We start from the raw sequence: 14,802 nt of genomic DNA on the forward strand, positions 1-14,802 counted from the left end.
CAAAAGCCTTCTGAAGCTTACTGTAAGTTGTCATCACGTTTTCACCCAATTTAACGCAAAAAGAAATGGCATACCGTTGCGCAATATTATGCAGTTCCACTTCTGTGACGAATGACAGAAACACGTGTTAATTTATTACAGCACAACTCGGGACTGAACAGTTGCATCGATGTGCCGCTTGGATTAGAAGCAGTTTATAGACAAAGGTCCAAGATATTGTGCCTACGCAGGGCCTCAGGGTTGCCACATCTTGCAAAGAAAACCAGTCTCATTACTCTATTGTCGCAGCTCGTATGTAGTTCTCATTACCAGTGTTACATTGACTTTTGTGGATGCCAGCTTTATCATATTTATTAAACATTTGTTTTAAGTTATTTTTCAGTGCACTAAGTAGAGTATTGTTGGTTTTAAATGGGAATTCAGTTTTAAAAACTTAAAAATGTTATGTAATTTTTGAGATAAATTACTGAATTAAGGAGTCATGTCATTCTTAGCATCCTGCATGGACGTTCCATTTATCTCTAAGCGCTGTTTCTCTTGTAATTATTTCTCCACGGTATCCATTCATTCAGGCTAACTGCCATAATGCCAATAAAATTCTTCTGGGCTTTCGACCCGTGTTATAAAAATGTAAAATTGTCCGACGTTTCGGCCACTTGCAACAGTGGGCGACACATAAGACACTTCTATATATTTACAATGCGCTCAACAGCCCAGAAGAATTTTACTCACAGTGACAACGACCGCGAAAGCCTATACTTACATTTAGCTATCATACTATTTGACTCAGTCATTCTGTCCTATTTTCTAATCTAACATACATCCCTACCATTTTCAGCATGCACAGAGGTTCTAAGGACTTTATAAACATGACTTTCCTTACCTTAGGTACACCTTAATTTCTTAAACTGCCTAATGGACTCTAATACCTGTTGTCAAGTTGCTTTTCGTGAGAAAGTTGTCAATAAACACCTCAAATAGAAGCTGTGGAAACGTATGTACTGTGCTATACTGACTTACCAGCTGTGACACCAAACATCTTTGATGCTGTGGAGTAAGGTCAGTATGATCCATATTGTTTCTGTTAAAGTGTAACATTTCCTTAGACATATAATTATTGACTTGTGAAGAACTCTTAAAGCTTCCCTCTTCTTTTTCCTTTATTCTTATTTTATTCCTTCGCCTGTCAGGGGTCTATCAATAATATATAGCCACCCTCTTCTGAAATCTTTCATGATTAGTGTTCATTCGATCGCTTTGTTTTGCATTATGTCACAAATAACTGAACTGATTGAAATGTTCCTAGTTTCTTTGTAATGAGAGAATTTTGTAATGTTTATGTTGTGAAGCCTTTCAGAGTTTGATTTCTCAAGAACGATTTCCTTTAGAGTAAAACCCGCCTCGGTGATTCATTGTAAAGTCATGAAGAATTTGTCATGTGTGCATTGCACCTTACGCCACACGAAGTGACATATTGTATCTGACAACCAAAAACTAAGAAATTAATTGGGAGAAGTCTATTTCACTTTGGCTGCTGCACTTACTGATTTGCATTTGCTTTCGAGAACGTCAGGACTCCTGACAAAAAACAGCATGCTGAGCAAGAGGTAAGTCATTTCAGACAGATTCTTGAACAAACAGCATGTAGCCAGGATTGTCAAGTGTAGCGCTAAATAGTACATTAATTTTCAACGAACAATGCTCGTTATTTCAAACAGTTATTTTCTTCCGAGTACAGCAGCAGATTATTTTTGTGTGTGTTCCAACTCAAACGTTGCACTTCAAATCATGCAACGTTCATAAAGTACTTTGGTACTGAGTTTCGGTCATATAATTTTCATTGTGCATACAATTAGTGTCTTTTGGCATTTAATTATAATTATGTTCATATTCCTTATTTCAAATTTTGAATTTCATGAAGTTCAAAGTTTTATTTCATGACAATGTTCACATTTGCAACACAGGTCCAGCCAAAAGTCAGTTTTGCTCAGCAATTGAATACGATACCCAAAGAGCACCTTACACGAGGAAAAAGTTTTTGAAAACAATATAGTCAATTTCCTCAGATACAATCAGTTCTTAATGGACAACTTCCAAAGCTTTGTTTCTTATAACAATTTCTCTTCTTCATCTACCCCGAGGTGCTTGAGAGCAACATCTATCAGAGCTGTATCTTGGTTAGGGATCTTGAGAAGCAGATGAAGGGCGCCTCTCTTAGTTTCTAAGTTTCATAAATGTTTCATGCGATTTCTTTTGATTTTATGTGCCAGGTGCATGAAGAGGAAAGAAAAAAACGTTTAAAGACGTCGGTGCTATTCACCATAAGAAAATCGGCTTAGTCCTAGGTTCCTAATGAGTAGCCCCATAGCCAGTTCTATGCACGTCTCATTTAATCAGCCCTAAGTGTCTCCTTCCCGTCTCTGAGAACCCCTACACTCACTTGTAAGTATTTATGATGTACGAATGGAATGCATATACAGGTGAGGGCGCTGCACCAATTAATATGTGGTCAGACGAAAGAAGCTTTCATTTGTTCCGATTCCCTGGATACCAGGCCGTATCAGAATCTAAATAAAATAACTGAAAGAACCTGCAACCAAGAAAGCATACAATTTTTACTGTGTCATTCTGTGTGCTATCTCCTATATTGCATCTATTAATTATTGTACAATGAGCGGCTGGAAATGATAGGTTCAAAATCCACAACGCAGCCAAAGTGAACAAGAGCATTCAAGAACTCTTTTGACCTCTGTGTGAAATCTCAAGTCATAGAGAAAAATTACCAGTAGTTATACATATTACGTTAATTCAACAGCCTCACTAAAATCAGTCAACATTATGTACTTTATACGTGTTTGTGCGATGTATTTAGCGTTTCTGTTTTATTTTAAACATAATATTCATTTTCTACAGAGAATATATTAGGAGACAGTTGATCCGCTAAGGCATTTAACTTCAGCTGGTCTTGCCCTAAGAATAATTTCGAGCTTTGGGCACACAGAAATCAGTAATTTTACGTAATTTGCCGTCTTCAATTCAGTATCATAATACGGGGTAACATTAAGGGGTAACTCCTCACTTAGGTAAAAATTATTCATGACCCAAACAAAACGTAATTTGAATCTTCTGTGGAGCTCACACATCTACACTGAGGAAAAATATCGCAGCACCAAGAACGAGTTGTGCGACGCGATGTCTACTCTGATCTCAAGCCAGTCGCATAAGAGTGGCGCTAGTAGTGCAACTATGAGGATGCAGATCAGGTTTGTTTTAAATACACACTCTAACGGTCGTGATCGTTAGTAGTCGTATGTGAATCATTCCCACGGATCACCAAAGGTTGCTCATGCCTGTCATAGATTAATTACAAACTTCCAAATGGCCAGGCATGTGGGTTGCAAGTTTCGTTTAATTGACACATTCCATTTCATAACGTTTATCGCAGCTACAATCTATAAGAGATGGGTCTAACTCCATAATTATCGATCGCCCCTTCTGTGCTCCGCTATTTGCGCTAATGACCTTACAGTCTTGTGCCACGCAGCAATAACGCTGGTGAAAATACCCATCTGTTAATTTGTCAGTTCAAAACGCCAAATAGTAGTGGGCTGCCCGATATTGACTATAGAGAGGGCAGTCAGTGGTTTGAATGAGATTTATTCTCTGTTTCAGGCACGGCGCAAAACTCTCGAGCATCTTATTAATTTCTGCTTCTTCTCACGTCTCATACTCAAAGTCTTACATTTTCTAATGTAACTGACTAATACTAACATGAAACACGTATTTTGAGTCTCAGAATTCATTACATGTTTTCACGGATTATTGTTTCATGCTGTAGTTTTTAAAAATTTAGATTGAATTCTTATTGTTTTTCTTTTGCTTTAAATGGTGTAATTCACAGCCTTATTTTACTTAAATGTGCTAGGGTGTTGAGGACAACGAAACATACGGCTACCGAAATCCATAAAAGCAATATACACTAAACTATTTATTAGTCAATAACGCTCTTAATACTTACAGTAATTGGCTCTGACCTCCAGTTGAGGTAGTAATGAAAAACTTCCCCTTCAGTTCTGAGCAAATAACATCTCATCCAGCCGGACATTAAGGTACTGAAGTTTTCATCAACATCACATTACAGCTCAACATTACCCAAATATAAGAATTTTTAACATGTTGCAGCCAAGTCAACAACTGTGATAAATTAATATGCCAAAAATCCGCCTCAGTTGCGAAACGTTACTGGTCTTTATCCAGGCTTCAGCTAGAGTAATCTAGCCTTTTACAGAAACGTAAAATAAACTAGTTAGCCGTTGCTAACTGACCGCTTTCCACGAAGTGGGGCCCGGGCTGTTCCTCAGCTAAGTAACGTAGCTTGACGTGGTACCTTGGTACTTTAGCTTTTTATGTTTGACCGTGCCTTATTCTGGCATGTATTCGTTTATTTTATATTTCTGAAGAAGGCTAAATTACTCTAGCTGAAACCAGCGTAAAGACCAGTAGCATTTCGCAACTGACATATTACCCAAAGAACTAGGTTACAGGAAACAAGAATTCTACTGCCCAATTTAAGCTATTTGTTGTTCTGTACATTACTCTATGTTAATGTAAATGATTTATCTTCCATGTTCCAATTGTAAAAAAATCATCCAATAGTCAGTGAGAACCCAATTTCTTCTTCTGGACATCAAATGTTGATCACCAGTACAAGAACACACATAGCCAGCACACTCAATAAACTCTTAAGGCCAACAGCTTTACGTATTGATACATCCATGCTAATTACATCAGCCATTATGAAGATGTCACTGTCTCTAAAATCTGTCAGATAACTACCAGTCCTCTCTTGTTAGGATAATAACATAGTTCGAGTTGAACCAATGATAACTGTCAACTGGTACACAGAATCATATTTGAGTGCTTTTGAAAAACGTCAGAACTGGTTGTAGCTTCTAACATCATGAACTGGGACTCACTGACAGAGAGAGGCATTCTTTTGAAAATCCGCTTGCATGAACACGTGTCCCCAACTAAAGACTTACTTGTGCTCCCTCTATTTATTGGGAAAACTAAATGCAACACATACTGTCAGTTTACCTGACATTTGAAGCCAGCCCAAATTGACTGTTTACAGTGACAGAACTTACTTAATACAAGTAATTGACAGAACCTCCAGTTCTGGATAAAATCCATCTTCAATCATAATTCTTTTCCAATCGACAATGTATTATGTACACTATTCACTTACAGTTAAGAGCTGCTTACAGACACGTCATACTCGTCTATCAGATTTTGATCATTTCTCAAATTACGTTTTTTCACTTAACTGCAAATGTAGTTTAATTATATTTTATTGTTCAGCTTCAAGTACAACTGTCATAAACGTTAACAACTACATTTTATGCATATTTAATTGTATAATACTAAAGTTATCACAGACATACATTGTTTCGATTACTGAGTGGCATCCAGAGAAAACATGTCTATGTATAATACAACAATCTGCCACAAAGATGTTCTGCCACTGCAGTCGATTCCATGGTCATATCTTTCTGTCAGCTTTGTACTAAAAGATTACACTTTGTAGACTTAGTATTAAAAAGTTTAGGTTGCACCTCAACACACATATACTATCATACCAGTTTGACACTGTAGATGCCTTACTACAGGCAACAAGTGGATCCATAAAATGCTAATGATCTGACTCCTGAATTCATGCACCACCTGAATGTATTAACGTCTTAATTAATAGCATCTTTAATTTTGTCACAATATCTGAAACGTGTACTGTTTGCTTTCTAATACTGAGTTGTTGCACTAACACTGCCTGTGCTATATTCTGAAGAGTCCACCCCACAAACACAAAACAGATTAAGACTCACAAGATTAAACAACAACTGATCATTTTGTTCATCTATATAGCAATGAGAATACATGTGATAATGATAATATTAATTGGGGATCCATATGAATTTGACTGCCTTCTGCATTAAAATAAGTGGCTGTCATTAATTTCTCCCCAACAAACTGTACTGTGTTGTCTAGCTCTTATCCAGCTTCAAATATACTATACAGACCGTTATAATAATCGCAGGCCTGCTATTGTGTTCAAAAGGTCATCACTTGTTTGTTGGTAATTCTGAGTGAGCAGATACTTTTTTGGCCTTGGTAGTGTTATGTTACGAAGATGTGGACGTTCTACTCTGCTTATATTTGAAAATATCAAAGGAAAACTTCAATAATATGTAAAGAATACTCCAGTTTTTTCAGTGAAATTAGCGGCGTCTTCTGCTTATATTACTTACCATTAGAAAGTCTGAGTAGGTTTATGTTATCACCAGTAAAACATGTTCTGTTGATCCAAGCTTTCCTTAAAAAGTTCTCCAGGTAAACGACTTTCCCTTTGTTATCTTTTTACATTTAAACCAACACTTATTTAGTTGATTTAATTCTTTATAAAAGAAAAGTTACTGCAGTAAAGAACAGAATAGATGAAAACTCATTTAGCTTCCCAATTAGAGTGAGAAAAGGATTGCTTCCTTCAGGGAGATCACTTGTCTTGAGGAAAGTATGTCTGAGGCAACACTTGCAAATCATAAAATACTCTCTACTTAGCAATGTATATTTATTTTTCATCATGTAGCTGTGATACAATATGCATAAAACTTTTATAAACACACATCGATTTGTTATTAGAAGATGCAAATTTTTAGTATCAACAGATTTTATTTTTAAAGCAACAAAAATAAAGAGGAGTAATAACACAATATATTGAAGAAGACCTATCATTTTACATGTTTTACTTTGCAGTGCCTAGGATAGCTGAGCCATGAATGTGTGTGTATGTGTGAGTGTGAGTGGAATGAGGAGTGGGTGTGTGCAATCGATTTTTTAAATTCAGTTACATTGAGAAAAGTTCATAATATTGGATAATTTACAGGGTTTAATATTTTTATGCTTAGAAGCATTTTTAAGTAAATGATACTGAGAAATCAATGTGTCACATTGATTAGTAATAGTTCATCTATTTACAAAAAATATATAGTAGGCTGAATGTATAATAAACGTGACCTCATGCATATCGTCGTCATTCCCGGTTAGTGAGACTTTGATCCGACTTTGTTTGGTATATGAAGTTCAGCAAACTGTATGAAACGTTCAGGATCTGTAAAACAACAAATTACTGGAATAAAAAAGGCAAAAGTTATCAGCATTATTATTATTACTTATATATTTGTATATAAATAGGAATTTACAAGCTTGCCTCTATTGTACTTATATAAATGTATATAACAGTAAATTACACAGTGGTGTCTGTGTAGGCAGCTCTCACAACTGCGACTATGATGTCAGTGGCTTAATTGTAAATATTATTGTTTCAATCCACAGATCATCTGTGCAATTCTCAAAATTCTGCTGAAATATTTTCCATTATAGTCAAGTCCAAAACAATAGTTATGAATTAGATCAATTGCTTTATAATTGTTTCACTCAGTCACTTTCATTAACTTTAATAAGAGGTAGATACAATTGAACTTTATCCTAGATTGTAAGGCACTCAGTATCACTTCCCAGATTTCATAATAGCTTTCTCAGATACTTCTTTACTATTTTTTTACATCTTTTATCTATAATTTGGTTCATATCTTCTCAACAATTTAACTCTCAGTTCTCTGTCTTTTATATTTAATATTACTTCGCTGTTTGAGGTCACCTGTTTAGTCCATTTTTCATGAGAAGTTAATATGTCATATTAACAATTTTTAAATTTCGTATCTATTGGCATTTTAGAAGTTAATATCACATAATTTAAGAATATTCAAAAATTTAAACTGCTTTATTATCCTCATAATTACAAATCCCTTTTATATTCTAAAGTATCTAGTAGCATATTCAAATACATACTTACATTTTTCTGCTGTCTGTGTATGTAAAGCTGTCTCTGAATTTTTGAAGATCAGTTATTTTTTTAAAACAAAAGTTGTTTTCTTCGTGAAATGTAGATAACACTTTCTTTATAATGAAGGAACGATTCCTGGTGAATTTATTCACAAATAACTTAATTTATTTACAGCAAATATTTTCTGCTACTATTTTTCCCGTTTTCATAAAGATAATCAAAATAATACTTAAACAACGCTTTAATTATTCATTCTGAACTTGACTCACCTACTTGAACAGTAAGAGAACTAAACTGTTCTAAATGTATAATTACTAATACAGGCTTTTAATGGAAACAAGGCAATGGCTAACAGCATTCTGCAGTCATTACATTTTTGTTTCTGAAAAAGATTACGTTAATATACTAATGAGGGAGAAATTTTTATTTTAATGTGTGACTGATTTACGGCTTTGCTCCTGAAAAATAAACTCAGGGAAACTAATACCATATTATATCTGAAGATTCAGTGAGTTTTTCTATGATGTAGTCTTAAAACTGCCCTTTTTTAAAGGCCATTCAGGTGAGGTCTGTAAAATAAAATAACTAGACTGTTGTAATGGTAATAAACGTAGGTACTTCTGAACTGTATGAGGTGTGGTAAACTTCTCCTCTTGGTAGTAAAATGCTATGTTATGAATTATTAGTGGCTTTTGTTCACACATAGTTTGAACAATATCCATCACACATATTAAAACTGTGTTCAGTGGTTCTTATTACAGTATATTTACATACTTATGAGAGATTCCTGGTCATGAGCAGACCATATACTCTATAGCTGTGGTAAGTTATTGAATGCGAATATCATTCAGTTTGGTGCAATTAATTGCAGTATTATTCTAAGTGCTCTCAACACTCTAGCTGCTAATTCTGTTTCGTGTCTGGAGACTTCAGCAGAAATGTGTCACCTAATTATGCCTTTTAACAATTAAATCATTAATGTGTACCAGAAACTCTGCTGAAGTTATATAAATCTACAGTATAATCAGAAATCTCACATAACAGAGTTTGAGCAGCAGATTACAAAAAAAGCCCTGCTTCATTTAGTGATGATCAGATCATTATCACACAGTGCTTGTGCTTTTAGACAGGACATACAATAGCACTATATACATTATTTCCTCATTTGGGTCTTCATATTTCGTTATGTGGAATACCATTTACAGAATTAATAAACACTTTCAAAGTAATTATCTTTTAATTAATAGACAGCTGCAGTCCTGATTTCACTCAACAGTTACATAAATGTAGCGTTGCTGAAGAAGACATGTAAAGTAACCGAAGAAACACTGTCTGTGTCATACAGGGCATATTGTAGCAATGAACTTTAAATTCTCTTTGCTAGCTGCTTTACTATATCTACCACATTTAACACTAAAATCGAGAGAATTTGATCTCTTAATAGTAGGACAAATTAACGTTGAAGTGGACAGTGACATGGCATAATGTTCGTCATCAATTTTCGTCACACTTATCCTGAAAGTAATAACTTAACAGCCTATTTATTGAGGCAGATGTGTGATTCTAACACTTAACAAATTACAGCAATTTCACCCATGGGTATTGTTATGGTGACTGATAGTGACTCTGCTCATTGTGAGAATTCTTGGTATAAGATTGTTGAAAACAGTCAGCGAGTTTAAAAGCAGTTAAAATTAAAATTTAAAATAGTATTGGTCTCAATCTTGTTAAAACATTTTTTTATTGGAGTGAGTGGCCGGTTTCGACTCTATGAAGGAGTCATCATCAGACACTAAAGATACATTGCCAAAGTAGAATAGATGTTATAATAAGCATATAAAAATAAGCTAAATAGTAACAAATTTTACCCAGAGCAGTGGATGGACACGTCTAGATGAGTTCCGTCGACCCTCGATGCTCGTGTAAGTGCTTACTGTGCATGGAGGGAATGGGTATCAATATGGCTGGTCACACCCAACGTTCTGAGTATGACATCATAAGTATCCAATCAGAAAACACGTTCATGATTAGATAACTTAATACATAACTACAAAGGAACATTTACAGTTGGAACACATCGTAACGTCAATTATCGATCATTATGCGTCAATGAATATAATTATAATATTAAACTGGTTCATTAGTATGAAATAAGGCTTAGAGTATGCTGCCCTCTAAACTCAGAACTACAAAATCTGCACCAAAGATTGTCGTTGCCCCAGCGTTTACGTGGATAATCGAGGGTTACCATGGAAATGGTGTCCTGTTCTCCTGTGGACGTTAGTGGTACTGTCAAAGATTGTACTAGGGGGAGATACGTCATATGTTATGGTTATGCTTGCCATAGAAATACGGTTAATTTTGCTCTCTTCTGATGTCAGTGCCACAGAAAATAACTCAACTATGGTGGAACCACACCAACATTTCAGTAATAACAGCCGAACGATGTTACTAAAGTGCACCGATAGTTGCCGTGGAAACGGCGTCCTAGCCCATTGACGCAGGCATCAGATGATCAGGGATTATTGTGTACTGCGAAAGATATCTCAACCGGTGACAATTTGGTCACGAAAACAGTGTTTCCATAGATATGTCGGCGGTTGCCACGAAAATAGCGTCTTATTCTCACTGTGACAATCTGTGGTGCTGTAATAAAGTTATAATTGGAGGAATTTGACGCCTTTGTCAATATTAGCATAGTGTACATCATTATGACAAAATTATACATCACAAAAGGACAAAATTATAGGTTTATAATGAGCTTAAAATTACGTTTTCTTCTAAAATCTGTTCACAAGACGTTGTCTGTGTCAGGTTGGACATAGTATAGATTCTAATATTGGCAACAGGATGCTAATGAAAGTGTATGGTGATTGGTGGGGACCAGATGCCTGATACTGCTATGGCAAAGTACAAAACGGACATCAAAAAAAGATACGATTAGCAATTGTAGTTCAATGTGATTAACAAAGATATCTGCTATGGTACCGGCTATGGAATTACCCATTGCCAGGCCATCTTTTCGAAAATAGATTTTACCATTGAAAGAGAAGTAGTTAAAAGCTAATGTGTGTTCTAGTAGATCGATGAACTCTGTACCTTCTTCTGTGTCCACAATTTTATGTTGTAATAAGTTATTTTTAATAAAATCAATTGTTTCTTTTATAGGTATATTAGTGTATTATTTTTATACCTAGTGATAAAGGAGGAATAAGTACCATTATGCTGTATCAGTATCAGCAATTGAAATAGATAGTAACAAAGCTTCACAAGTGTGAAGCAGAATATATTGTTGGTAACCATAGGCAACATAAAAAGGTCACCTCTGTGGCATTAAAAGTGAAGAATTAACAGCAAAATTCAATAATGCTGTACAACACATTAGGCAGGTTGTTCCAAATGAGGCTGTGGGATGTGGAATCCTTGACAAAGCTGAATACTCATACTACAAACACAAAGACAGCTTCATACAAGATATAAACAATGCCTTCTTTATGTATGGAAGCTAAAGAATTCTTCATTTTAAATGAATCACACAGAAAAATGGTTTAGAAAATAAATTTAGCTACCAAACTAATGGAGTACTCAAAGCAGTTTTGTCCTCAATTAAAGACATAAAGGGTCAACATAGTCAGTTTAGTGCCTTCTTTACCATGATAGTACAAAAATTGATGATGATAGAGAATGGGTCTAAATACAGAATTTTGCAGTCAAAAAGATCATAAAGAAAAGAACCATTTCCTATTTTTCAGTTGTCTCATTATCACTGAATATATACGTAAGGTCACTGGGATACTTAGATCTCTTTTGTTAGCAGGATGTTGAAGTCCAAACAGTGATAATGATATGAAGGTAAATGAAAAACAGAGTTCTGCACTTCACTTTGTTTACACAATGGGTACTTAATGGATGAGATTAAATAATATTAAATCATGCCAACATAAGCTTATTCATTATGCAAAACAAGAAACCACTCTCTGTGCCAGTTCCTAGATAGTTTTTTTCATACTGGCTTCACGTGATCGAGAAGTCTCTTCACCCTCGACAAGTGTCTATGTGGTGTGAACTGTCCAGTCACGGAATAATCGGTGCGCTATTCCTTGATGCCACAATGGCTACCGAACTGTTTATGAAGGTTGTGGAAGATGATTTCGTTCAAAGGGATGCCACTGTTCTCCTTTACAAGTTCTTCCACTAGCGCAATTTCTCAACCGTCACTATGAGGTGAGCCTACCCTGGTGTTGAGGCACCTTCCACAAAAGTTACACAGCTTTCAAACTTGCCACACCACTCATACACTTGCTGCAACGAAAAACACAAATCACCGAACTGCGCTGTCATTCTGCTATGAATCTCGATTAATTTGACACTTTCGCTACACAAAGAACGCAATACAGATCACTGCCGAATCGTGGTGCGTGTTGACCGCAGGGCGGCCATCTTGTTGTAGACGCTGCTGCCTTCTCCTGTATTGTAGCATTACTATGCTATCTGTCGGTCACTTTCTCTACCTCAAAGAACACTACAGTAACCTAACAAATGTATCACACAAATTTTCGAAATTTTATGGAACTTTTAAGGTTTTTATTTGAATCCTCCTCGTATATCTATACATACAGTATGAGAATTCTTATTGCAAATTAATCCAAATACAGTAAGAGTTTATATAGACGTAGGATTTAATGGTGTTTTCTCCTGTGTTTCAGGAAATCGTTAAACTTTAAGCTGAGCTGTAGCTTGTTGGTGTAGCTAGTTCATAGTATCTAGCATATCGCTTGCTCTCGACCCATGCGAGTCAAATGTTACATAGTTCTTTGAGCGGACGTGATAGTGTGTCAAGCTCTACAGTATATCAAGAAATCTCGTGTCATTTCGGACGTGAGTATCATTTACTCAGATGTAGGGGCTGTTGGAAACTGAGTGCGACAGGATATAAAACTGTTGACAAACTGTACCTTGAGACGACAGACTCGAAGATAAATCGCAAGCCTGATCGAAGCTAGAAGTCATTAAGAAAAAGAAATTGTGAGCAAGACGGTGTTTCTTCATTTATTACAACAAATTTGGTCGTGGTTCCTGTGATATGGCGCCAGTTATGAAATCCCTCACGACAGTTTGAATTACGTACTATGGTGATGATAAGAACATAAGAACATTGTAAACAGTCACTTCCACAGAGACCCCCTGATGCAAACCTGTCTTTATAACACAGCTGTACGGTGACAGATAAGTCACTATGTTCAGTGACACGCACCTGCAACAGGGTCTCCCTGGACAGCACGTAGAGCCCACCTATCTTGAGCTTGAGAGCCCTCGAGGAACCCAAGCTGAGCAGGAGGACCATACGCCAGGAGCGGACGTCTGCCTCGGGCCAGTCGCCACTGAAGACTGACCGCGGCAACTGCTCACTCTGCAAACAAAGAAAACTGGTCTGCACTTCCCTGTGGTGATACTAAATTTGGCACAGAAAGAATTGCAGTACTCAGCTATAAAACACTTTGACAATCTGCCCATTGAAATAAAATATTGTTTTCAAATACATAGATTTCTCATTAATAGCTCATTCTGTACCATAGAGGAATTCTTGAATAGAGATAAGTGGTAAGTTATAAACCTTTAAACCGCATACATGCAGCTATACCATAGCTCCATGCTTGATGGAGAGGCTCGGTTTAAGAGGTGCGAAGGGAAACCTCTTCACCATGTGTCCCGTCTGTGGCAAAATTAATTATTATTTCCAATGTCAGTCTTGACTCTGTAAGGCAATCCAGTTTTCTTCCGTAATTGCAGATGGTTCCAAAACGATTCGTATCGTCAAGCACAGTTCCAGCCAATAATTCACTGCAGATAATCATAAGCAGAACCCTGATACTCAAAGGAAACAGCCACTTTAATAAAATTCTAAAAGAAAAAGTAGTGGATTCATAGTGGCAGACAACTCCGTTCGCCTATGATGATCGTTATTACGTTAATTTTACCTCCGTTATAAATGACAAACATAGGAGAAATATGAAATACACTGATGTCCAAAATTAAAGTAAGAAATGGAAATTTTGCAAGGTTGCGTTTATTTTGCCACAATACCGTGTAAATTATTGACAGTAAAGTACACTCCTAGAAATTGAAATAAGAACACCGTGAATTCATTGTCCCAGGAAGGGGAAACTTTATTGACACATTCCTGCGGTCAGATACATCACATGACCACACTGACAGAACCACAGGCACATAGACACAGGCAACAGAGCATGCACAATGTCGGCACTAGTACAGTGTATATCCACCTTTCGCAGCAATGCAGGCTGCTATTCTCCCATGGAGACGATCGTAGAGATGCTGCATGTAGTCCTGTGGAACGGCTTGCCATGCCATTTCCACCTGGCGCCTCAGTTGGACCAGCGTTCGTGCTGGACGTGCAGACCGCGTGAGACGACGCTTCATCCAGTCCCAAACATGCTCAATGGGGGACAGATCCGGAGATCTTGCTGGCGAGGGTAGTTGACTTACACCTTCTAGAGCACTTTGGGTGGCACGGGATACATGCGGACGTGCATTGTCCTGTTGGAACAGTAAGTTCCCTTGCCGGTCTAGGAATGGTAGAACGATGGGTTCGATGACGGTTTGGATGTACCGTGCACTATTCAGTGTCCCCTCGACGATCACCAGTGGTGTACGGCCAGTGTAGGAGATCGCTCCCCACACCATGAAGCCGGGTGTTGGCCCTGTGTGCCTCGGTCGTATGCAGTCCTGATTGTGGCGCTCACCTGCACGGCGCCAAACACGCATACGACCATCATTGGCACCAAGGCAGAAGCGACTCTCATCGCTGAAGACGACACGTCTCCATTCGTCCCTCCATTCACGCCTGTCGCGACACCACTGGAGGCGGGCTGCACGATGTT

At 37.0% G+C, this 14,802-nt stretch overlaps 1 protein-coding gene across 1 annotated transcript in view; it reads right to left on the minus strand.

Annotated features, from left to right (window-relative positions):
* The window catches only part of LOC126101414 (odorant receptor Or1-like), a 111,801-nt gene that overhangs the window by 11,649 nt on the left and 85,350 nt on the right, over positions 1-14,802 (minus strand). The window contains exon 6 of the mRNA XM_049912076.1: positions 13,155-13,310. Coding sequence (XP_049768033.1) covers positions 13,155-13,310 — 156 coding nt within the window. The remainder of the gene's footprint in view (positions 1-13,154; positions 13,311-14,802) is intronic.

This window comes from Schistocerca cancellata, chromosome 9 (genome assembly GCF_023864275.1).
Source record: "Schistocerca cancellata isolate TAMUIC-IGC-003103 chromosome 9, iqSchCanc2.1, whole genome shotgun sequence".
NCBI classification, from domain to species: domain Eukaryota; kingdom Metazoa; phylum Arthropoda; class Insecta; order Orthoptera; family Acrididae; genus Schistocerca; species Schistocerca cancellata.